The sequence below is a fragment of the Lissotriton helveticus genome, chromosome 1_1 (assembly GCF_964261635.1).
Source record: "Lissotriton helveticus chromosome 1_1, aLisHel1.1, whole genome shotgun sequence".
Classification (NCBI taxonomy): domain Eukaryota; kingdom Metazoa; phylum Chordata; class Amphibia; order Caudata; family Salamandridae; genus Lissotriton; species Lissotriton helveticus.
Window position 1 is genome coordinate 253,497,621 of NC_136057.1, and position 25,400 is coordinate 253,523,020.

General features: G+C 47.0%; 1 protein-coding gene across 1 annotated transcript; it reads left to right on the forward strand.

Moving 5' to 3' along the window:
- The first annotated feature begins 7,644 nt into the window (after positions 1-7,644).
- On the forward strand, positions 7,645-16,926 carry LOC144769048 (proto-oncogene Mas-like). The gene is made up of 2 exons (XM_078653047.1): positions 7,645-7,700; positions 15,901-16,926. The coding sequence occupies exon 2, from the start codon at positions 15,913-15,915 to the stop codon at positions 16,924-16,926; it is 1,014 nt and encodes a 337-aa protein (XP_078509173.1). The 5' UTR covers positions 7,645-7,700; positions 15,901-15,912.
- The last annotated feature ends 8,474 nt before the right edge of the window (positions 16,927-25,400 follow it).

Below are 25,400 nucleotides of genomic sequence, written 5' to 3' on the forward strand. Positions count from 1 at the left end.
TTTTGTTTTTCCAAATTTACTCCTGGTGGTGGGTGGAGGTAGCTTCCAGTTTTCCTTTAAAACCAATTCCTTCCAAGAGGCTGTCCCGGACTCTCATTGGCAAGATGGAATTTGCTTTGGAAGAGTTAGAGACCTATACTATGGCTCAGCTCCGAGAGTTTTGTCAAAACATGGGAGTGTTCTTCAAGCGTGGTGCTAAGAAGGGGGAGCTTCAAACCAGCTTGAGGGCATGGGTGGCAGCTCACCCAGATGGGAAGAAGGAGGAGGAGGAGACAGACAGGGATACTGTCATCGGCGTAGATGGGTTGTACCAATCTGAGGGGGGAAACTTGTTAACAGGTCCCAGAACACTCTCAAGAGAGGGCAGCAGTGTCTCAGCGAGAAGCTTGACTGAAGCCGAACTAGCAGATAGGAGGGAGGAGAGACAGTTAAGATGGGAGTTAGCGAAATTGGAGAAGGCAAGAGAGGAGAGTAGGTTGGCTCACGAGTTGAGCCTCAGAGAATTAGACTTTAAGGCCCTGCAAGTAGGGACTTCCAATTCTCAGAATGGTGGCAGCGAACCAAGGGAGTTGACCAGGGAACCCAGACCCTATTTACCGAAGGACATAGTTGACAGCTACAGCCCAGGGGATGACATCGCCAAGTGGCTGGCTGCCTATGAGGTCTCCCTAAGAGTCCATGGGATCCAGGAGAAACACTGGGGGGGTGGGTTATACAAGTACATGCCACCTACTGGACGGGACACCTTGTTAGCCCTGAAACAGGAGGAGCAGACCCACTACCCCACCATGAAGGTAGCGTTAATTAAAAAGTTTGGGCTAACCCCGGCGAAGTATCGCCAAAAGTTCAGGGGGAGCCATAAATTAAGCACCCAAAACTGGGTGGATTTCCTGGACTATGCTAGGAAGGCACTAGAGGGCTGGATACAAGGCAGCGAGGTGAAGGACTATGAGGGGTTATATGACCTTTTCCTCCAAGAGCACCTATCCAAGAAATGTTTTCCTGAGCTGCGTCAACACCTGGTGGACAGCAAGCTGACCAACCCCCTGAAGCTTGCAGAGGAGGCGGACATCTGGGCAAGTACCCGGGTGTCGTCGAAGGAGACTGGAGGGGATTCCCAAAGGGCCGGACAGGGCGCCCCCCAGAAGAAGGAGGGGGAGATAAAAAGCGGGAGTTCTCAAAAGGTCCCCGAAATAGTTTCCAGGGAAAGGGAACAGGATTCCCCCCTAAGGTTAACCCACCCGGAACCCTCATCCTGGCCAAAGCCAGCAGCCAAGGGTTGTCCACTGCTTTGAGTGTGGTGGTGTTGGACATTATAAGGGAGATGCCAAGTGCCCAAAGAGACCACCCCCTCCCACTGGAGGAAAAGCCCCAGGAGTAGCTAGTGCAGTGCTCGGGGAGGAGTTGCCCTTAGATAAGGGGGGTGAGTGGGCGGGTGTCACCTTAGTGTCCCTGGGAGATCGGGAGATGGTTCCTAAGATCCAGGTGCCCTCAAATACTGTAAAGTATGGGCAATGAGTCACCATCAATGGCCAGAGAGGGGAGGCTCTGAGAGACACAGGAGCCAGTATGACTATGGTAAGGAGTCAACTGGTGTCTCCAGAGCAGGTGATTCCACATGTACTCCACCCCGCCGCGATGGCTGACGGCAGATTGGGCCAATACCCTGTGGCCGAGGTTCCATTTGAGTGGGAAGGGCTTGCAGGTTCAGTTCGAGTTGCCGTAAGCCCTGCCGTGCCAGTGGATTGTCTGTTGGGGAATGACATGGAGCACAATGCGTGGAAGGAGGTGGAATACCGGACTCATTCAGAGATGCTGGGTACACCTGACTGGGCCTGTGCAAGCACAAGGTCTGGAACTACCCAGAGAGGGAGTTCGCCTGGGCTGGAGCCTGGAACAATAGCCCAGCCCGCTGCCAAAAAGGGAAAGATCCGGAGACAGGAGAAGCCTGCTTCGGCTTCCCTGCCCCATGAGACAGATCGGCCACCTGCGGTGGTGGACCAGGAGTCCATGGAGGGGGAAGTAGTCTCCCTGGAGGACTTGCCTATCCCTGCTGAGTGGCATGTGGAAGGAGGGCCTACCAGGGAGGAGTTTTGTAAGGGCCAGAAGGAGTGCCCTACCCTTGAGGGACTGAGGCAACAGGCCGAAGCCCAGGCAGCAGGGAACGTTGCAGGGAACTACCATATTTACTGGGAGGAAGGACTCCTCTACAGTGAACCAAAGGTACCTTTGCCCGGTTCATCACGGGCCCTGGTAGTCCCTCAACTGTACCAAGCCTTTCTTTTAGAATTGGCTCATGAAATTACCTTGGCAGGACACTTAGGACAGGACAAGACCTTTGCCTGGCTTGTCCCCCACTTTTACTGGCCTCGGATGACAGTGGCGTCTGACACATACTGCCGGACATGTGTATCCTGCCAAGCTAGTGGGAAAACAGGGGTGAAGCTGAAAGCTCCCCTGGAACCACTTCCCGTCGTTAGCACCCCCTTTGAAAGGGGGGGCATCGACATTGTGGGGCCATTGGATCCACCAACTACGGCTGGTCACAGGTTTATCCTGGTACTGGTGGATCATGCCACACGGTACCCAGAGGCAATTCCTCTGAGGACTGTCACTGCACCTGTGGTGGCTAGGGCCCTAATGGGGATCTTTACCCGAGTGGGTTTCCCCAAGGAAGTTGTGTCAGACAGGGGGACCAACTTCATGTCAGCATACATGCGGGCAATGTGGAAGGAGTGTGGGGTGACCTATCGGTTCACCACTCCTTATCATCCACAGGCCAATGGCCTCGTGGAAAGGTTCAACAAGACATTGAAAGGCATGATAAGACGTCTGCCTGAGAGCCTGCCGAGGAAATGGGATGTCCTCCTACCCTGTTTGCTATTCTCCTACAGGGAAGTGCAGCAGAAGGGAGTGGGCTTCAGCCCCTTTGAGCTACTGTATGGGCACCCTGTACGTGGACCTCTCAGCCTGGTGAAGGATGGATGGGAAAAATCTCCCAGGAAACCTCCTCAGGATGTGGTGAGCTACATGCTGGCTTTCCGGAGCCAAATGGCAAAGTTGTGGAAGCAAGCTTCTGACAACTTGGAAGCCAGCCAGGCAGTAATGAAAGAGTGGTACGACCACAACGCTCACCCGGTGGAATTGGAGCCTGGCCAGAAAGTGTGGGTGATGGAACCTGGAGAGTTGAGCGCTCTCCAGGATCGCTGGACAGGCCCCTTTGAGGTGTTAGAGAAGAAGGGTAAGGTCACCTACTTGGTGGATCTAAAGACCCCTCGACAGCCCCTCCGGGTGCTGCATGCTAACCGCCTCAAACCCCACCATGAGAGGCCCGAGGTTATCTTGATGATAGTGACTGACGGAGGAGAGGAAACGGAAAGCGAACCTCTCCCTGACTTGTTTTCGTCTCAAGAGAAGGATGGGTCGGTGGAGGGAGTGATTCTTTCCCCATCCCTCACTCCTGAGCAGCGGGAGGACTGCCACCAGGTTCTGGAGCAGTACTCCTCGCTGTTCTCCCTTGTCCCGGGAAGGACCCACCTGTGTACCCATGATGTGGACACAGGAGACAGCCCACCAGTGAAGTCAAAGACCTACCGGCTGTCAGACAAGGTGAAGGCCAGTATCCACGATGAGGTCATCAAGATGCTGGAGCTAGGAGTTATTGAACCTTCCAGTAGCCCCTGGTCCAGTCCGGTGGTGCTAGTACCAAGCTGCTCCACCGGGCACCACTCCAGAACTGAGGTTCTGTGTGGATTACTGGGGACTGAACTCAGTGACTAAGACTGATGCCCATCCGATCCCTAGGGCGGATGAATTAATTGACCGGCTGGGAGCTGCCCAATATCTGAGTACCTTTGACCTTACTTCTGGGTACTGGCAGATCTCCCTTACAGATGGAGCAAAAGAAAGGTCAGCTTTCTCCACGCCTGAGGGACACTTCCAGTTCTGCGTGATGCCCTTTGGGCTCAAGAACGCCCCTGCCACTTTTCAGCGGCTGGTGAACCAGGTCCTCTCTGGAATGGGGGCTTTCTCCGCTGCTTACCTGGATGACATTGCCGTCTTCAGCAGCAGTTGGGAGGACCATTTGCGTCACTTGCAAGCTGTTCTCCAGGCCCTGAAACAGGCTGGCTTGACAATCAAGGCCAGTAAATGTCAGATTGGGCAGGGGTCGGTTGTGTACCTAGGCCACTTGGTGGGTAGGGGAGCAGTGCAGCCCCTCCAGGCAAAGATTGAGGCCATCATGGCCTGGGAACCCCCCAAGACACAGACTGAGGTCCGAGCCTTCCTGGGCCTCACAGGTTACTACCGTCGCTTTGTGAAGGGGTATGGCACTATTGTAGCGCCCCTCACAGAGCTCACCTCTAAGAAACAACCTCGACGGGTAGTCTGGACTGAGGCTTGTCAGCAAGCCTTTGAGAAATTGAAGCAGGCAATGTGTGCAGCAATGGTCTTGAGGGCCCCAGACTTCTCCAAGGAGTTCATTGTCCAGACAGACGCATCAGAACATGGCATTGGGGCAGTGTTATCGCAACTCAATGAAGAGGGTCTGGATCAGCCTGTAGTCTTCTTGTCCAGGAGACTGCTTCCCCGGGAACGGAGGTGGAGTGCAATTGAGCGTGAGGCTTTTGCGGTAGTGTGGGCTCTGAAGAAGTTGCGGCCATACCTGTTTGGCTCGCACTTCCTGGTTCAGACTGACCACCGACCCCTTCGTTGGCTGATGCAAATGAAGGGGGAAAATCCCAAGTTGTTGAGATGGTCCATCTCCCTACAGGGAATGGACTTCCGGGTGGAACACCGGCCTGGAGTGGACCACGCCAATGCAGACAGTCTATCTAGGTATTTCCGCCTTAGTGATGAGGACTCCCAAGGGGTTGGGTAGCTCTCCCCACCTTCAGCTGGGGGGGACGCGTGTTAGACCTGTCTTCCTTTGGGTAGTGCCTCCTAATTCATTATTTATTTTGTCCCCTTTTTGCCCCTCAAACCTTTCTTTATCTTTTCATGTTCACTGACTTTTTGAGGTGTTGACAGGGGTTAGGTGCTCTTTGCCCTCATAGTCTTTAGAGGCCTAGGCGCCTTTCTGACTGGATTTACATGACACACAAAATGGTGGCTATTAACTGCTACAACTGCCAACACTGGGACTGGGCCCATAGGGCACAATAGGAACCTCCTAGAACCTTCCGGTCTCTTCTAGACCTTATGAGGTCAGCCTATATAAAGGCTGGTGAGAGGCTGGCCATTTTGTAATGACCATAGAACCTGAGGAGTGAGGCTGTGGCCCGGGGAGGGTGGCGCACAAGTAGTGGTTAGTTTCCTTTAAGGCTGACAACCTTCTCTTGGGGACGTCCCCCCCTGAGCCCCTTTGACTGAGCCCTGGTATGGTACATGACCCCTGAGGGAAGTGGCCCTTTAAGTTCCTGCTGGCCCCCCTCGGGTCCCTCCTGATCATTCCCCCCCCCTTTTTCAAGGCTTCTAAAAGACTGACTTACCAGCCTCGTGGGAAGCAAAGCGTGAATCCACGAAGGGCACTGGGGAGGCATAATAGTGAAGGAGGCACTGGGACCCTGCGTGGGTCTGAGGAGGTGCAACACCCTCCAGAGTGGTGTGGAGAATAGCGCCGACTGAAGTGGGAGACACCGCTCCCTCGCGCATGCCCAGAGGCGCGGTGATCGTGAGGAGTGTGGAGGCGGTGCCGAGTGGAGACACTGCTCCTTCGCGCCTGGTTCTCAGCGCGGCCGCCTAAGAAGTGAGGTAGGCGGCGCTGGAGTATACGCAAGAGGCGGCGCCCGGCGGAGACATTGCTCCTTTGCACATGTGCGGTAACGCGGCTGCCCAAGAAGTGTGGTAGGTGGCGCCAGAGGCAGCGGTTGAGGCGGCGCCCAGCGGGGACACTGCCCCATCGCGCCTGTGTGTAAGCATGACCACTCGTGAGGAGAGAGTGGAGGCGAATGGTGTCACCGAGTCTCCGGTGACAGCAGGAAATCCTCCCGTGTTGCGGGGTTGCTGGGCAAGTGACCCAGCCCATGTGGGAGGCACCAATCCCGAAGGAAGCTCCGGCTGCAGTGGCAATGACATCCAGCCCAAGTAAGGTGGAAAAGGGGGCTGACATTTGACTGGGGAACACCCGTGTGCCACAGAGGAGGTGTGGTTCTTTTTAGCCTGCCAGTACTTGGGTAATTGAGAGGCACGAGGAGAGGAGACTGTGACTGAGGGCTAAGTGAACCAACAAAGAGAGGAAACAGTGAGACTAAAGGGGGCAACTGCCCAGTAAAGTTTACTTGAACCCCTGTGAGGCTGACAAGAGTGGGGATTGTATTATAGTCCTGCATTCTCTTTCAGAGGCGGGAGGGGGGAGAGAAACTCTGGGCCTGCTTGTTTAAGTGCATTAGGCTGTGATACATAAGCTGTGTTAAGCACTGTTCCTGACCTAGGAAATCCTGGAATATTCACCTGCTCGAGGGGAGAGAGTGTCACCCTTTGGGTGCCAAGGTGCCAACCTAAGTGTATGATACCTAAATGTTCGCAGAGTGTAAAGTAAAGAGGGTAACCAATCAACTGCAGAGAATGTCTAATGTAAAGTCAAAAGTACAGTAATAAGTTAGATAAGGAGGAGAGAAAAAGTTTACAAGACTAAGAAGTGTATTCCCTAATTTGCATTGTAAATGTGATACTGAAACAGCAAATGAGCCCAAGAAATAAGTAACTGACAACAAGAGAAAATATAAAGCTTTTTCTACTTTTATAAAAAATTAAGGTGTAGTGTCATTTTTGGGATGGATGTGCACTGAGTTACTGAATGGGTGGAACGCAAACTTCACACAAATGCCCTGAGATGAGTCTTACTGCTTAGTGCCAAGCTACCCTAGGTGACTTGGTGACCCCAGGTCCAACAGTCTCCCAAGTGGATCCTTTCTCCAGGGCCCCCCTTTCCAGCAGTATCTTGAACCCAAAGAAAATGACCCTTTGGTGCTCAAATCCAGGAAAGCCCATTTTGAAGTATTTACCTATTGACTGGGCTGGGTACATATGTCCAGACTCCAGCAATTGGAAAGCAGCGGTAGTAGGGATTTTTTTCACATGTCATGCATATGTGTACCCTGCAGTCAAAATATACACACCCGCATCAATATATATGAAGAAATATACACCATTTTGGACCCCCGCTGCAGCATTACGGCAGTAAGACCGATAAACTTATAATCAGGCTCTAATTTGTGGTAGCTCCTTGTTTAATATCAGCTTGTTGGTCTTCTTATGTGCATGGATGCTGGTCCTACTGGACAGATACCCTAATTTTCACAACTAGTTTCGTAGCCAATTTAGGTGCATTCCTTTAGTGAATTTTTCATGAGAAGAAAACTAGAATGAGCTGTTACTGAGGTGTACTGCCAGAATAATATGAATAAAATACTGTGCTGCAAAAATACTATGGCTAAATCATTAAAGTATTACCATTTTATGAAGATAACTATATACAGATACGTATAGGTTTTCTAGAATAAACATCTCAAATATATATCTTGACAAAATATGTATTTCTTAAAGGTATGAAAAAGTGGAGTTGGGTAGTAAATCAATACTTCTATATTTTTTACTTACAGACAGCCTTTACCTCATCATACAGCAAAGACTGTAAAAAGGAGTACTTTCTAGCTAAAGGTACCAAAGGTGCTTTCGTGATCATGTATCAGAATATTACGGTAAGGTTAATGCGTTTTGGCCTTTTTGTCCTTTGTCACTTGCATACTGTAATGTTCTAATAACTGATAATGAATTAATATTGGCATTTGCATCCAGATAGTGGGATCAATACGGTGACATGTACAGCCCCTGGGAAGGCACAGGAGAGTGAATGAGTGAATGAATATAAGTTTATTTATTGCGTGATTTGAAAAAACCATTGCAAATACAAAACTTTTTAAAAAAAGGATTTCAGAATTTCATTTAAAATATCATGTTCATAAAAACCAGTCAAGGTAGTAGTAGTGAATGAGTGGGAATATCTGTTCAAGGAATATTTTTTATGCTAGGATATTTTGTTTCTCAATATTTAGGCCACAATTTCTTTCTATCCCTTTATTTTTGTTCTGAATATTCTGCCATACAGTCATCACAGGTAATCCAGGTGAAATCGATAGAGAACCACTCTTAACCCACAATAATTCCATTTGGCTGCTTCCTTCCTTCAGCAATGAGGTCATTTTTGATGTTTGTATTGGACAACAGGTGCTCTTCCTGATAGTGAGGCATCACCCAGATGCTTATAATTGACTTTCCTTAGGACCGGTCCTGTGCAACTAGTGAATCCCAATAATTGGCAAGAATGCACCAGGAGCGAGGATAAATAGAATGCACCGGTGAACTTTTGTAGTTTTTTAGAAGCATGCATTACACTAGCACAATGGAAAAAGTTTGCCATCACTTACACAGCAAAAATGGCATCAGCACTGATAAACCAGTGGAAAAAATTGTGCATGTTGGTTCAGATGTCAATGCAGATGATAGAGCGATATTGTGCTGGCACCGGTCCACACCATGGCAGTTTATAAATAGTACACTCCCTAGGGCTGCTAAATACATAATTCACATATCCAGTTCAGCTACTGTAATTACATTTTTAGGCATTATTCGTGTCACAGCAGTGAATGCACCAGCCTAACTCCCATTATGCACGAATAAAACCCTGAAGTAACTTGAACCCGTGAAACTATTGAGGTAAATGCCACATTTGGCAGGCATGACCTTCGGATTATTTTTAAATCCCACAAAACATTTGAGTAATTAATTACTCAACACACCTGTTCTGTTTAAGTAAGTCTGTTTGCTCGATCTATCCTTCTTCCAAGATCAACAGATGGACAACATTTGAGCTGGTTAATAGGATCTGGAACTTCAAGAGTATTGTCCCTTCTAATGTGCATATTATTGTCAATATTGTAGTTCAGTTAAACAATAAGGGCCTGATTGATAAAGGGCCTCTGCACTTGCGGCGGGGACCCCTGCAGTCATGGTGGGGAGTCCGCAGTTGTGGCTGGAACTCTGCATTACAGTTACTCATTGTGTAGATCCTTGCACAAGTGTGGGGCTCCCGCCATTAGTGCGCGCCCCCCGCCAAGACTGCAGGGTCTCCACCATGAGTGGGTAAGCCCTTTGTGAATTGGCCTCTTCATATCAGATATGAAAGACAGAATAGCTGATGATTAAGAATCAAGCATGCTGATGTTTACCAGAGGTTTGCTGTTCTTCAAACCCCCAGCACCCAATTCCTAATATACAGGTATCCATACTTTTATTGTATGGTACCGAATTGTTGAATCTATACAGTCCTCCATACCCTGACCAAGCCACAAATCTCTGTGATTTACACTGCATGGTTGATAGGGTGTTGGGTGATGTTTGGCCTACATGGGAAGTGTTGGGTCATCACGCTGTTTGCTTCAATGTCATTGTGTGCTTTTCTGAGAACAAGGCAATATTTTTGCCTTTAGCCAAATCCCTTGTTTAGTTTGATGTAGGCCACCAGTTTTCAAAACAATAAAGGTTTTCAAAAAACATGACAAAACATGCCAAAAGGCTGGCAGACAAAGCTAGACCCTTTTTACTTTGCCAGAGTTGTCGTAACATTGAATGCATATAATACACTTTGTTACAATATGACAAGTCAAGTAGTCAAGTAAAGATTTGTATAGTGCACTACTCACCCAGAGGGTTTCAAGGCGCTTGAGGGGGGGGGGGAGTCGCTACCTATCAAATAGCCAAGTTTTGAGTTGTTTTCTGAAGGAGAGGTGGTTCTGTGTGAGTCGGAGGTGGGTGAGGAGAGAATTCCAGGTTTTGGCCTCTAAGTAGGAGACTGATCTTCCTCCCATGGTGGCTCTTCGAATGCGTGGAATTACAGCGAGGGCTTGATTGGACGATCGTAGTTGGCGGGTGGGGGTGTAGAATGTCAGGCGTGTGTTGAGGTATTTGGGTCCTAGGTCGTAGAGGGCTTTGTGTGCGTGGGTGAGGAGGCGGAACGTTATTCTCTTGTTGCCGGTGAAGGTCTCTCAGGTGATCGGAGATGTGATTGTGGCGGGGTATGTCTAGGATGAGTCGGGCGGAGGCGTTCTGAATGCGTTGAAGTTTTTTCTGTAGTTTGGCTGTGGTTCCGGCGTAGAGGGTGTTTCCGTAGTCCAACCGGCTTGTGACAAGTGCTTGGGTGACCGTCTTTCTTGTTTCAGTGGGGATCCATCTGAAGATCTTTCTGAGCATACGTAAGATGTTAAAACATGATGATGAGATGGCGTTGACTTGTCTGGTCATCGAGAGGGAGTAGTCTTGAATAAATCCGAGGTTGCGAGCATGGTCCGTTGGTATGGGTGCACTGCCCAGGGCCGGTGGCCACCATTAGTCGTCCCATGCAGAGGGGGATGATCCTAGGATAAGGACTTCCATCTTGTCTGAATTCAGTTTTAAGCAGCTGTTCTTCATCCAGTCGGCTACGTCTTTCATCCCTTCGTGTAGGTTGGTTTTGGCGGTGTTTGGGTCTTTGGTGAGGGAGAGGATCAGCTGTGTGTCGTCAGCGTAGGAGATGATGTTGAGGTTGTGCTGGCGTGCGATGGATGCGAGGGGGCTCATGTAGACGTTGAAGAGGGTGGGGCTGAGCAATGATCCTTGTGGTACGCCGCAGATGACTTCGGTAGCTTCTGATCTGAAAGGGGGGAGGCGGACTCTCTGGGTTCTTCCGGCTAGGAACGAGATGATCCAATCCAATGCTTTTACTTGTATCCCAGCGTTGCTGAGGCGTTGTACAAGGGTGCTATGACAGACCGTGTCAAACGCTGTGGAGAGGTCCAGGAGGATGAGGGCAGCTGTTTCCCCGTTGTCGAGTAGTGTTCGGATGTCGTCTGTGGCTGCGATGAGGGCGGTTTCGGTGCTGTGTTTAGCTCAGAAGCCGGACTGTGAGGGGTCGAGGGAGTTGTTAGACTCGAGGAAGGCGACGAGCTGACTGTTGACGGTCTTCTCTATGACTTTGGCAGGAAAAGGGAGGAGCGAGATGGGGCGGTAGTTCTTAAGTTCGGTGGGGTCTGCTGTAGGTTTCTTCAGGAGGGCATTGAGTTCGGCATGTTTCCAGCTTTCCGGGAAGGTGGCGGTGTTGAGGGAGCAGTTGATAATATCCCTGAGATGGGGTGCGATGATGGAGTTGGCCTTGTTAAAGATGTGGTGGGGGCATGGGTCGGTTGGTGATCCGGAGTGAATGGAGTTTATCAAGCGGATGGTGTCTTCTGTGCTGATTGGGTTCCAAGCGCAAAGGGTGGTGGTGGGGGGCTTCAGTTTGGTGGTAAGGGGGGTGGACTGGTCGCCGAAGCTATTATGTATGTCAGCGATTTTGCTGTGGAAGAACGAGGCTAGAGAGTCGCAGAGGTCTTGAGAGGGAGTGATGTCATTGTTGCCGGCGCTAGGGTTGGTAAGCTCTTTGACGATGCTGAAGAGTTCCTTGCTGTTGTGGGCGTTGTTGTCGAGTCGATCCTCGAATGCTGATTTCTTGGTGGATCGGATCATCTGGTGGTGTTTGCGGGTGGCGTCCTTGAGGGTGGTCATGTTGTTTTTGGTTGGGGTTTTTCTCCCGGCTTTCTCGAGGGTGCGGCAGTTCTTTTTGGAGTTCTTGAGGTCGTCATTGATCCAGCAGGCTTTTTTGCTACCTGGCTTGTTGTGATGGTTTTTCCAGGGTGCTAGTTCGTCAGCGCAGTGGGTGATCCATTGTGCGAGATTGATGGCTGCTTGATTTGGGTCCGATGATTTTGCGGGAGGGTTTTGGTTTAGCGATGTGGTGAGCTGGTCGGTGGTAATTTTGTTCCAGTTTCTGCAGGGGACTTGTTGTGGGTGGTGGTGGGTGGTGGTTTTTCTGAAGTTGAAGTGGACGCAGCTGTGGTCCGTCCAGTGGAGTCCTGTGGCATGATTGAAGGAGACGTGTTTGCTGGAGGAGAAGATTGGGTCGAGCGTGTGTCCGGCGTAGTGGGTGGGGGTGTTGCTGTCGTTGTTAATTTCAAGGTGGAAGTTGAGGTCCCCTAGGAGAATGTAGTCCTCGGAGGGGAGGGTGTGTGGGCTGATAAAGTCAGTGATGTCTTCGCTGAATTGTGTGCGGGGTCCTGGTGGTCTGTAGATGAGGGTGCCTCTAAGTGTGGTCTTGGGGTCGGTGTGTATCTGGAAGTGGAGGTGTTCGGCGGATGGTGTTCTTGTGGACGATGGCGATGCCTCCTCCTGTTTGGTTGATGCGGTCCTTTCGGATGATCTTGTAACCGTCCGGGATGGCTATGGCGATGTCGGGGGCAGATGAGGTGTTCATCCAGGTTTCTGTAAGAAAGCCGACGTCCGGCGTTGTGGTGTCTAGTAGGTTCCATAGTTCAATGGCGTGTCTGTGGACCGGGCGGGTGTTGAGCAGGATGCACTTCAGGTGGTTATTGTCGTAGCTCTGTTTGGCGTTTATGGATGTAGTGTGGGTCCTGATGCAGCAGAACTTGCAGGATTGGCAGGTGAAGGGTCCATGGGTGCGTCCTGGGGCGGCTTGGTGGCAGTCGGGGAGACGGCCAGTGTTGAGTGTAGAGAGGGTTGCGGCGTCGTATGTTAGGCGGGTGGAGAGGATTTTGCGGGGGCCAGGGGGCATGGCTCTGGGCGCGGTCCAGGCGCGGACGGGCGTAGACGGGCTTACCTTTGGCGCGCCTTCGGCACGCAAGAGGCGCTCCCACTGCGCGTGAACGCTGCCCGTAAGTGCAGCTGTCATAAGTGGAGAGTGGAGGGGGTGGAGCGAGGGAGGAGCAGCTGGGAGGCGGGAGCGGGGTGGCGAGTGGGGAGGGGATCGGGCTACAAGGAACAACAAAATGGCAGAAGAGAGTGAAAATGAAACTATGCAGGACGGGGTCGGGGGCAGTGAGGCACAATCTGGCACAGAAAATATTAAATTCAACAGGGCATTGGCACAGAATGCAGTGGGGAGGGGATCGGGCTACAAGGCACAACAAAATGGGATCGGGGCAGTGAGGCACAACAACACGTAATCGGGGCAGTGAGGCACGATCTTGCACAGATACAAAAATTTATCAGCAATGGCAGGACGAGATGAACAAATACGATACCAATGGCAGGACGAGATGAACAAATACAATAACACACACAGCGATGCAGATCAGAGAGGGAGCGGGTGGAGCGACCGGGTGCTGACAGGGTCAGGTCGGTCACCGACCCCTGTTGTTGAATAGCAGGTGTGTATTATTATTTGTTGCGCACTCCACAGTCCTTCATCGACCTCAGGAGCATCAAATGCTGAGTGGATCAACTGTGTTTCATACCAGTATGTTTTGGTGATGATGTCTGGAGTTGGTGATAGTGAAACTGCTGGTGTGGATTTTCAGTGGCAGCTGATCTCTTTCCAGGGTGTCTCCACATTGGGACAGACCATACCCATGTGACCACAGCAATTTTGTCACATAGATGTGCAAACAGGTTATGCACCTTTGTTGCTCTACTTCCGCAGGCAGACTTCCAGATAGAACAGCTGTAAATCCATAATTGTGCCATTTGAGTCACTTCACATTTGCACGGGTGAAAATACTAAGCTCCACATTTTCCTTGCAAGTGGGTTGTCCCCACAAAAATCATAACTGTAATGTCAGACACTGCTCCCTGGCTTTTGTATCAGTCACTCCTTAAATACAACAATCAATTGGCACAACTTATCACTACTATAATGAGATTAATCATTCTATTTTTTACAAAGGAATAATCAAACACTAAACGCCAAAAAAGAATGTGTCTTCTAGGGATTCATTCCTCCCTTTCGATTTAGCTCCCCGGGCTTTCTCTCAAAAGGTGTGATGCCGTTTGCTCTCATTTCTTAACCAAATTCATTGGTTTAGCTAAAATGGACTTGGTATTCTCTGCATTTCCAGCTAGCAGCGCCGGAGAGGATTTTCTTCCTAATAAGTCCACCTGTGACCAGTTACCCTCTTCTTGCAATCCCATCTCTTCAAGTCTTAAAACTTCCTGCCTGGATGCTGAGAGGAAGGGTTTGCAGGCCTTAGGCTACTCCAAAGACATGACATTTTCAATTCAGCATTCAAGGAAACCTTCCACATTAGCAGCTTATTCAACGTCTTGGGTGATTTTGATTAAAGGGTTTCCCTTAACAATTATAGTGCAAATTCTGGTAATCACTTCAGGATATTACAGTTCCTGCAGGAGGGGTTTGATAAAAGCTATCTCCATCATCATTATCCTCACAGTTGGCAGATATTAGAGGTTGGGGGGAGTCCTATATAGTCTTCTTTAAAACACTATCTTTAAGAGAATAATTTGGGGTTCAGCATCAGAAGAACCGTAGTGTCTCCAGCCGTGCTTCTGTGAGATCTGCCAACGGTGTTGGAAGGCCTTCAGAAAACTTCTTTTGAGCCCTTAGATGTGGCTCAGAATCAGTGATTATAGTTAAGGCTGTCTTCTTGCTGGCAATTACATCAGCAAGTCGAATAGGAAAGTTGGAGACCCTTCTGGCCTCGTATCCATACATTGGATTTCTTCCAGATGGGGTAGTCCAAAGCAATCCAAAGTTTTCTCCTAAAATACAGTCACAATTTCTTTGGCGACAGGAGGTACTCCTGCCAGTATTGTCCTCTGAGGATCAAATTCCGTTAAATTTAGACATTAAGAGACTAACATGCCTAGATAGGACAAAGGATATAAGAAAGTCTAACTATCTTTTGGCAACCTTTGGTCCAGCTAACAGAGGAAAAAAGCATCTCCCACTATTAGTTTATGGGTTAGACAGGTGATTACTAAGGCTTATTTATGATGCTATGCACATACAACTCCCAGGCTGATTGAGGTAAGACTTACTAGAGGAACTGAAGCCTCATGGGCAGAGATGAATGTGGTTTCCCTGATGGAAATTTACAGAGAGGCAACCTGGTAGTTGGAAAACACCTTTGTAAAACATCACAGCCTAGGACTAGGTAAGTCCATGAATTTTTGTTTTGGATTGTTAAAGTCTGCTATGACAGAATAGTGTGCATTGGCATAAATCTGTAAAATATTAAAGCAAGTAGTTATCATGCATGGTCTGTTTGGTTCTAATTTAGGCACTGAGGAAGGGTGTTAGGCATAGCATAAGGACTAGGACAGGGCACTATGGTTTAGGATAATGAAGATTACCAGTAAGAAATATTCTTCAGTTGAGTTTGTGCGTTGGAATTGGAGAGAAAATTATGTAAAAATATAAAGCACTACGTTTGACCCTGTTCTGTGCAGTACAAACCTGGAGTTCGGCAATTTTTCCCTAAACAAATTCTCGGAGGATTTACTTGGTGAAAGTAATGCAGGGGGAGGATAACCCATATGGGCCCACACGCATCAAAGCAAAATGATCAAGTATCATGGCATCATTTTTGATATACCCTATGCAAAAGGTGACCTCTCTTGTGCGTCCATGCACACACACTGCATTAGTGGTAAATACGACTACAAATGGAGGCTGAGAAAACACAAATTCTGCCAACTTTTGTGAAGGGGAGCAAAAGTTGTGATCTCAAATCCGGTTAAAAAAAATCATGTTTGTGCACAAATCAGGATTGCCACATGACTCATTGATAATCATGTCATTTGCAAGCAAAATGAAGCTTCCAGCATGACATATTATTTGTACAAAAACACGACATTTCATTGACAAAACACGTTTTGTACATATTATTACAATTTCTGAGGGCTTTTGCTGTGATTCATCTGTTGTTATATTCTAGACGTGTGAGACCATCTGTAAAAAGGAGTGCCTTTTTTGTGGTCTGTGTGGGCTCAAAAACACATATCTAAATGCACCGTGCCTGTGATTGTCATGCCTAGATGCTTTACAACATAATCACTGTATATGTCTGTTTACAGGATAGGACATGAATGGTGCAACAACTCAGGCTCCTCACCATGGAAGGTACACCTCCTCCGCTCCACGTCAACGTTTCTGGACCAGGAGGGCCAGGAGGACCTCCAGATGGTGGAATCCCACCAGAGGAAGACCAAACCATACTCTTTGCTCTGAGGGGTATCTGCGCGGTCATCTCACTCTTTGGCTTGGTTGGAAATGGCACAGTCCTTTGGTTTCTCTGCTTCCGCATCCCACGGAATCAGTTCACTGTCTACATTCTTAACCTGGCACTGGCTGACTTCACTATCCTGTTTTGTTCCTTGCCCACCCTGCTCTTTGTTTTTGGTCACCCCATGAAGTTGGCGGTCTCCTCTACAGCTATGAATGTACTACTCGCACTTAGGGTCATTCTCTTATTTGGCTACAACACCAGCCTCTACATCTTGACAGCCATCAGCGTGGAGAGGTGCCTGTCCGTCTTCCAGCCCATCTGGTACAAATGCCGCCGCCCACGCCACCAATCAGTCATTGTCTGCATCTCAATCTGGGCACTCTCCTGCCTTCTAACTGGGCCAGAATTCTTCACATGTGACAAAGACATGTACACATCTCACAATAAAAAATGTTCTGCCGCATTGATCTCCTCTTTTGGTTTTGGATTTGTAATTTTTGCCCCCATCATGGTTATCTCCAGCATCAGCTTAATTTGCAAAGTTTGCCACAGTTCACTGCAGCGACAACCTCTGAAGCTCTATTTAGTAATTGTCATTGCAGTGCTTGTGTTCCTCGTCTCCACAGTGCCACCTCGGCTCCTGGACCTTTTGTTGTACTTCAAAGCTCTCCCACGAGGAGCAATTCCATTCTTTGTTGCTCACCATGTGAATATGATCTGTTTAACTATCAACAGCTGTGTCAACCCCTTCATCTACGTCTTTGTAGGGGGGCTCTGGAAAAAAAGAGGGCAAGGACCCATCCAAGGGGCGCTCAGCAGTGTCTTCAAGAGTGAGATGGAGCTGACGGAAAATGAGGAGGAGTCCAGCAACTGATCTTAACCTTGACTGATAAGAAGTCTCAACATGTAGCGTCAAAATTGGAGATAGCTGTATCAAGATATAAGATGTGCTTACCAGTGCAGGAAAGTAGTATAGTAAACATTGATCCACTGAACAATTACGGCCACTACTGTACTGTGGGATGCCAAGCAATTAAACTAATCAATATTAAGAAGCTGCCCTGGCATCGTGACTATGTGGTTAGCAATGTGGAGGGCCTCCCTTGTGGTAACACAATGCAGCCACATGATGAAAGGGGCGTGAGAACAAGACATGCTATAACATGTAGTATAAGGGCAGGCACTGACCTGTTATCTGTTGCCCTGTGAGTGATGGGATAACAATAGACTTGGGCAGATGCTAACTCTAATATGCTGTCAGAAGATAAGCACTGATAACTATGAGAGTCATCTCCTGTGTTATGTGTGGCTCTCATTGAGAGTCTCTATCATTTATTTCATCAGGATCTCATAACCCACTGCTGTGATATAGGAACAATTGATTACAAAACTGGTTAGCCTCTGTTGTAATGTCACAAAGGACTTCCAGGCCAGGCTGGCAAGAATATCTGAGAGCATGCCAGTGCAGCTCTGCTTGTCTAAAAGCAGAAAGCACAGCTGCAGGAGAGGAAAGGAAGTCAGGGAAGGTGATGGGGGGTGGTCAAGATGGCAAGTAAGATTTTGTTTTATCCTTTGGGACAGGGCTATATAACAGAGGCCATGTTATGTATGGCTTGCCAATTACTACTCTATCGTTTTTATTGTCAATATGATGTCACTCAGAAACCCTTGGTAAAAACTTCCCCGTAATGTACTATTACCCATCTATAATTCTATATATTCACCAATAGAAGTGATGTGTAGTTCAGGTTAAACCACTAGGAATCAGGTTTTAACAGAGACAAAGCTTTCCTTTCTCATGTCTCCTGGTTTGCACTTGCAACTTACAATGAGGCACTCACTTTAGTTTCTGCTTTTGTTGAGGACAGAGCTGGTTACAGGGGACAGTAGAAGCAAAGTGCATACATGCCCACATAATCCTCTTACTATACACCAGAGGGGAAGAGGGGGAATTTCACTCCTCATGGAGGCTGAATAGCCACAGAAAAGGCAAAGCAGTGAGTAGGTACGATAGGTGGGTGGTATTTGCTACATGTTGTGTAGAGGAAGATCCAAGTAAAGAGAAACTGATTATTCGTATTTGCTGTTTTCACAGAGGTACATGCAGCACTAGATTTCCTCAGAACACCTGGTGACCACGGCAAATTTAAAAGATTCCCTCATCCACACACGCCCCAAAAAACAGACTACCACCACCAACCAGACTACCTTGTGGAAACTTCCACCGGTGGTTGGTCATTATCCTTGTGGCGGCTGTGTTGTATGCCCACAAACAACACAATGCAAAGAGATCAAACTTTCTGAGACGTTCACCTGGCACTTGAACAAACATACGAATTGCAACAGTTCACGATGCATCTATCTACTGACTTGCCCGTGCGGCAGTCAGTACATAGGCATGACGATGAGACAAATAAAACTGAGAATTATGGAACATAAGAGCAACATCCGGTGCTCCAAAACCCATACCAGATTGTATGAACACTACGTGCAGCATGGCCACCAAGCTGATAGCATTAAATGGGTGGTCCTTGAGTCCCATACTTCTATCACCCACCAAGCTCTATTCAGAATCGAACAGCGTTGGATACATCGTCTACAGTTAGACACCCGGGGTCTTAATGATTCCGTACCCTGGGCATCACTAGCAAGATGAGTCTTCCCATTACTAGAGATGTTCTCCTTCCACCAGTTATTCTCCGTCTTGAAAATGATTTATCCCCACCTTGGTTGACTGGCTAGTCTCCATTTTGACTCGGATAGCCATTATGGATGTCAGCCTTAGTGATGACTTTAGGGGGGTTCACCACAGTCTGTCGTCATAACATACAGACACATGAGAACATGACAGGGTAACATCATAATATACGGTCACAATATAGCACCATTGTGAACTAGGTCCTAATATAGCACCATTGAGAATGCTGCCTCTGGCAATTAGCCACTCTCCCTGACTACATCCCACACCACGCCTGTAGGTTGATACCCCACTGCCTGTCCCTTTTCCAACCTATCCTTCTTCGAGACACGCTTGTCCTCGTCCTTATAGGTTGTACTCCTTACTGATTGCAGGGCATCAAAGGTCACTGGTCTATAACTTTTTACACTATCACACACCAAAATACAGACCATGAGATCACAATGTATAGAGGAGTATCTTCCTACTCTCCTACCTTCCTGTAATTTATTTTATAAGTGACGTCCTGTTGCATTAGTAAGGTGTGACAAGTCATCCTTTTGCCAACAAATCCTGTCGGCAAAATCACAGCCTTATTACTATGGCTTTGGTATAGTCCCCGACTGCTATATTGCCCGAGATAGACCTTTCCTGTCCACACACTACCCCCTATAAGATGGCCGCCACGATAGGGAAGACATGTCCCTCTACGGATGGCTGACGCGCGCTCAAGCCACTGCGCATGCGCAGCCTGGGTGGTTTGGCCACGCCCACCAATAGAGCGCAACGCGGCAAGTCGCGGTTAAACAGCATATAACCCAGCCGATCCCACCGGGACAGGACCAGCTGTTTCGCGCTACCGGTCGGAGCGCCGTGCGTGGGGGGTAGGTCTTTCCACTTTTGCTGTTCGATGCCAAGGTAAGAGCGTGTGTGTGCATTTTTGTGGCGAGTCATGCAGAGGACATGGTGCTTGCGTGATTGGCCCTACCGTTGAGAGCATTATCACGGGTCTCTCCCCGCTCTGTGACCAATGGACATATACCTGGCGGTCGGGTGCCCGGCAGGGACGGCAGACATTAGGACCGATAGGGGCATGGCCCTCCGAACCTCTGTGACGGGGTGCGGGCGGGGACCACCGGTCCGGACCCAATCGGCCCCGAACGCGGAGGCGGGGCGGGCCGTGCTCCATGGCCTGCTGTTGCATTTTCGTGTTTGGCCACCCACTGGCAGGGCTGGCCGACAAGTCGAGAGAGAGAGAGGGGGGTTTGTGATGGCTCTCCCTGGTCCCCCCCTTCACTCAATCACAGTCCCTTCAGTCAGGCCCAGTGTCCGGTTACCAACCTGGCCTGACTGCACTTAACCACCCCATTCCCCACCTATAAATAAACCCTTTGGGTTCCTGTATTTGTTCTTCTTGTCACAGGTATTTACCTCCTCGAACAGCCCCACGGGAACAGACTGCGGGGCCCTCCAGGGTTATATTGTAGGGTAAGCGCTAATCCAGTCAAGCATTATTGATTGTTGTGATAACCTCTTCTTCATTTTATTATTATTTTGATTGTTATTGGTTTAATCCTTCATTACACTGCCATATTTTCAATGAATGGACATGCTAAGTTAACCATGCCTATCACTGTGTAATTGGGGATACTGACCTCATAGACCATTGTTGTATGGGTTATGGAGCACTTTCTTGGATCCTAGGTTTAGTAGGAATTGTATCCACCTAATGTTAAAGTGGTATTCCTGTATATATTTCTTCCAGGTTCCCCCTTAGAGTAGGACCTGTTGGCTTGCTCCCTGATTGACCCAGTGAGGTTGTATCTTTTTAACTTTTTACCTTATTTTTCACTGTGTAGTACATCTGTATTGAGGTCCTGAAGAATTGCCAGACAGGCATGAAACATGTCGACCTTTTAGAGGGTTGAGTCAGTCCGCTGTCAATTAAACAGTTTCTTTCTCCCCTCCCACCCCTTTTAATACGGGAGTCAGCCACCCGAATAAAATCCCTTGTGGACTGACTCACCTCCTTTTAAAACCTCACTTTCCCTTCACGACTACACCACCACCAGACCCCTCACACGCACGCAAACTATTGGCTGGAACAAAAGATCTCCAACAAAGAGCGCCTACGGCGCCCATCAGACATTGCAGCGCCAGTCTGACGAGGAGCAGGGGACCAATGATGAAGCATGACACCTAGATTTCTGGGTGTGTGAGGTCCCTTAGTTCCAACAAGGGAACACCCAGTTCCCTGACTTTAGTTTTGTCTCCACTTTCCCATACCTCCTTTTGATCCCCGGGGAACTCAGTATCCTTTTTGCTAACAGTACAACCCGAAATGCTAAGCCAGGTCCTCCCTTGACTGGAAACAAGCATCCTAGGACCGGTTTCGGGGTTTCACCCCTCTTCAGCCAGGATAGCTTGATTCCAGTGGCATGGAAAGCACTCCGCCCATCATGTATTTGAGTTTCCTACCTTTAAACATGGTAAGGGTCACACAAACTGCTCTAGTGGCATACAAATAAGACATCCTATGTATGTCACAGTGTGGGCTTGCACTACTCGAGAGATTTTACGTAAATAGCAACAGGTCTGAAGATTATCAGTGTGTACTGCAACCCAAGCTGTATTATTCACATATTAGATTGAGAGTTTGTTGACGAGTTAACACCAGATTTAACATTATATTAGTTACCTTTAAAATGTGCACTGAATCCTTAACTCTATGTTGATATGTATGTGTCTGCACAGTCCCAAAAGTGCAATGTGTGCACAAGCTAAACGGAGCCTTTCTGTCAACAAAGACTGTTTTATGGTTATAGTGCATAAGTGTGTAACTTGGCATAGAAAAGCGCAGGGAATTCCATCATTGTACTTAGCATTACAAATTAAATTCCTTGGCAAACTTGAAGTTTTGGAATGAATGTTGTTTAAGGTGAAGGAGAATAGTTACCAAAGCTTTGCACATGTGTTTGTGTGGCACAATACAATACAAAATGTAGCATAATACATTATAAAAGCCTTAGGGCCCTATGTATGACACTTTGGTTTTGCGATTCTCAAATAGCGATTTTTAGAGAATCGCTATTTGAGAATCGCAAAATGCTATGTATGTAGGATTTGCAAATAATTTTGCAAATCCTTCGTATTCCTTAATCGCAAGTTGTGATTCGCAATTAAGGACTACCTCTCCATTAATTCCTATGCACCTAGAGGCCCATAGGAATGAACGGGAAGACCTTCTCAATTTGTGATTCTCGAATAGAGAATCACAAATTGAGAATGCAATTTTAAGGGTGTCAAAAGGACACCATGTTGCACCCCTGAAATGTACATGTGGGCACACATACCCTAGTGGCATGTATGTGTACCACATGGCACTTGGAAAAATGCAAAAATTTGCATTTTCAAAGAAAAAAACTTGAAGTTGGTGGTAATCTGCGATTCCTTAAGGCCAAATTGCACTTTTTCTGGGCCTCTTACATTGCATTTAAGGAATCGCAATTTGCGATTTCTTAAATGCAATTGCAAAATAGGGAATCGCAAACTTTGCGATTCCTTATTTTGTAAGGCTGTTCTCCTTTCATACATCCCACTTAGCTAAATTGCGATGGCAAATGCCAAAATTCTGTGAATTTCGGCATTTGCAATCGCAATTTTGAATGATACATATGGCCCTTAAACTTATACACACACACACACATTTATATTGTAAAAGCCTAACCATGGCAGCCCCAAAACCTGGTATGTCAGGTTATCATCTCCTACAAAGACCATAGTTCTACACAATAAGATTTTTGAATACTGATCTAAAGTCATCAACCCAGAGAGCAGATGTCCTGCTTTGGGATCCCTAGCAGCAAGAAGAGAATGGAATATTAAATACAGGACATCAAACTCCAGGAAAGGGCAACCTCCACTTATCACATGATTGAGAGGCGAGAGAGAATGGCGATTCTCTAATTAACATACAGAGAGAATCTAGATTTCATTAAAGACAATGGAGGCTAACAATATGCAATACATTTTATTGCTGCCCCAAACATGTAGCCCTTTTAAAAACATATATTACATCATAAGTAAAATATTCCATAGAACTTTAGAAAAGGAACATAACGACATGGTAACTATGCATCATCCTCTTCAGGCTGCAAAGAAAGGTTTATCCCATCAGTGTTATTTTGTAGTATGGGTGATTTCCTTTGATGAGAATAGAAACTTCACAGTGAAAAAATGGGTGAAGCCAACTTTTAAGGAAATGTAATTAAGTTATCAAAACAGATTCATACCAGGAATTATACAAGGAAAATAAAGCTATAAACTTCAGCAAATGCAATGTAACAAATGTATGTATATCTCTAAGAAGATGCTTATCTTCTACTCCAGATGGGTGTGGAGGGTGGGATAATGTTAGCCTCCGATATCAAGATTCTCTCTGTATGTTAATTGGAGAATAGCCATTTCATTACAAGACTGGAGGCTACCATTATGCAAGTTTAAAACTATTTAACACCACACTGCTCACGTGCTTCACCGGTCTAAGGTAAAAACTTGCAAAGGTAGAAGCACTCGACCAGTCTGCCGCTTTAAGTATATCTGAAAGTGTACCTCCAGCCCAAAATAATTTGCTGGCTAATGCACCATGCGAAGAGTGTGCTATGAATTTTGTTAAATCCACTCCTGCTTCTCACATAATTATTCTTACCCATCTAGAAATAGTAGCTTGTAGATATTGCTTTATATAATTTCACAAAGGATATCAGTAATTGATTTTCGCCATCTGGTTTAACATCAGACTTGCTACTTTCGTAAGCTTTCAAACAACTTACATCAAGCAGTTTTCTGCAATCATTAATATATGGGTAAATAATACTCTCTGACATTGTTTTGAAATGGGCTCAGTCTGGAGAGTAGTATCTATTGCATATTTCTAATGCTCTAACATCTGATACGCTTCTGAAAGATATAAGGCAGACAGAGTAGTTACTTTCATAAACAACAGTTTTTTTGAGTGCTAAGAGTAATCAGGACTAGAAATAAATATGTAAAAGATATGGTTAATGTTCCATAGAGTCTCATATTTAGTCCTGGAAGGACGTCTAAGTCTTATCCCTTTCATTACTCTGCGAATTAAAGGCTCACTACCAATAGAGTTCTCGTTTATTAGTGAGTGTCCTGCCGAGATGCCTAATCTGTAGCAGTTAACAGTTCTACAACATAAGCCTGATCTAAATATGCCTGCCAAGTTATTGGCTACATCGACTATAGGAGCATCCATGGGATCCAAATCCGGTTCCAGGCACCAACTAGACCATTTTCTTTATACACCTGTGTATCTTTTCCATGTTCCTGGTGCCCATGACTCATCCAATACTCTTTTAGCCTCTCCATAAAGACCTGAATATCTGCTTAATCTCCTGAAATCCTCCAAACAAGAAGGTCATGTTTCCTATGTGTAAGAGAGGTAGTTGTTCTCCTTCTTGTCGTAAGAGAAGGTCTAAACTCCCTGGAATTAAGCGTGGTATGTCTACTGCTAGTTCCAAAACCCCGGGAACCATAATTGTGTATTCCAAAAGGGAGTTACTAGTATGATGCTGTATCTCTCTCTCAGTACCTTCAGTAATACTCTCTGGATTAGAGCAAATGGTGAAAGGAATAGCAGCTCTTCTTGTCCCAAGGATTGGAGCAGGGCATCTTCTCCCATAGCCTTGGGATCTGGTCTCCAACTGCAATATTGTTTCACTTGATAAGTTAGTCTGCTAACAAACAGATCCACCTGATATGACCTCCAAAGATTCCGAATTTTTTGGAAGATTTTTGGGTGCAGCTTCCAATTGCGTGAGTCCCTTAGAAACCTCGAGTTCCAATCTGCCCTTGTGTTTTGGTGACTGGAAATGAAATCTGCTTTCAGTAAATAATTTGGTAAAACAAAAATACCAATTTTTTTTGGATACGTCTGTGAGTGCTTTCGACCTTGCACTCCCAAGGTGATTGATATAGGACACAGCTGTAAAGTTGTCTAGTCTTAATAGTACTATACTGATCCTTATGGAGGACTTGAAGCTCAGAAATTCGTTCAAGCCAGCCATCATCTCTAGACAATTTATGTGAAGTAAACTTTCCTCTTGAGACCACTTCTCTCCTGCCTCTATCATATCTGGTCTCGCACCCCACCCCAGGTTACTTGCGTCTGACTCCACTATGTAATCTGGGACATTCCCGAAGATTGCCTTCCCATTTCAACTGTCCAGGTGGTTCCACCACCACAGGAAGTCCTCTTGAGCCTCCTGAAACAAAAGAATCTTGTCTGAATACCAGAGACTCTTCTTCAAACCCAAGGATTTTAGTCTCTGGAGGGCCCTGTCATATAAGGGAGCTGGGGAAACAGCCTGAATGGAAGAGGACAGTAGGCCAGTCACTCTTGCTAATGATTTTAGACTAAGTGTATCTTTTGATGGGACATTAGCTACTTCTTTCTTTATTTTTGACAATTTCTTTAAGGGTAATTGTAGTTGACTCGTGATGGAATTCGATTGAAACCCTAGGAACTTTAGATTAGGTATAGGGGTTGTCAGGGATTTTTTTTTATTAACAATATATCCTAGTCTCTCTAAAAGGTCTATTGTCGACTTCATATGTATTAGCAATTTCTCTTGACTCTGTGACAT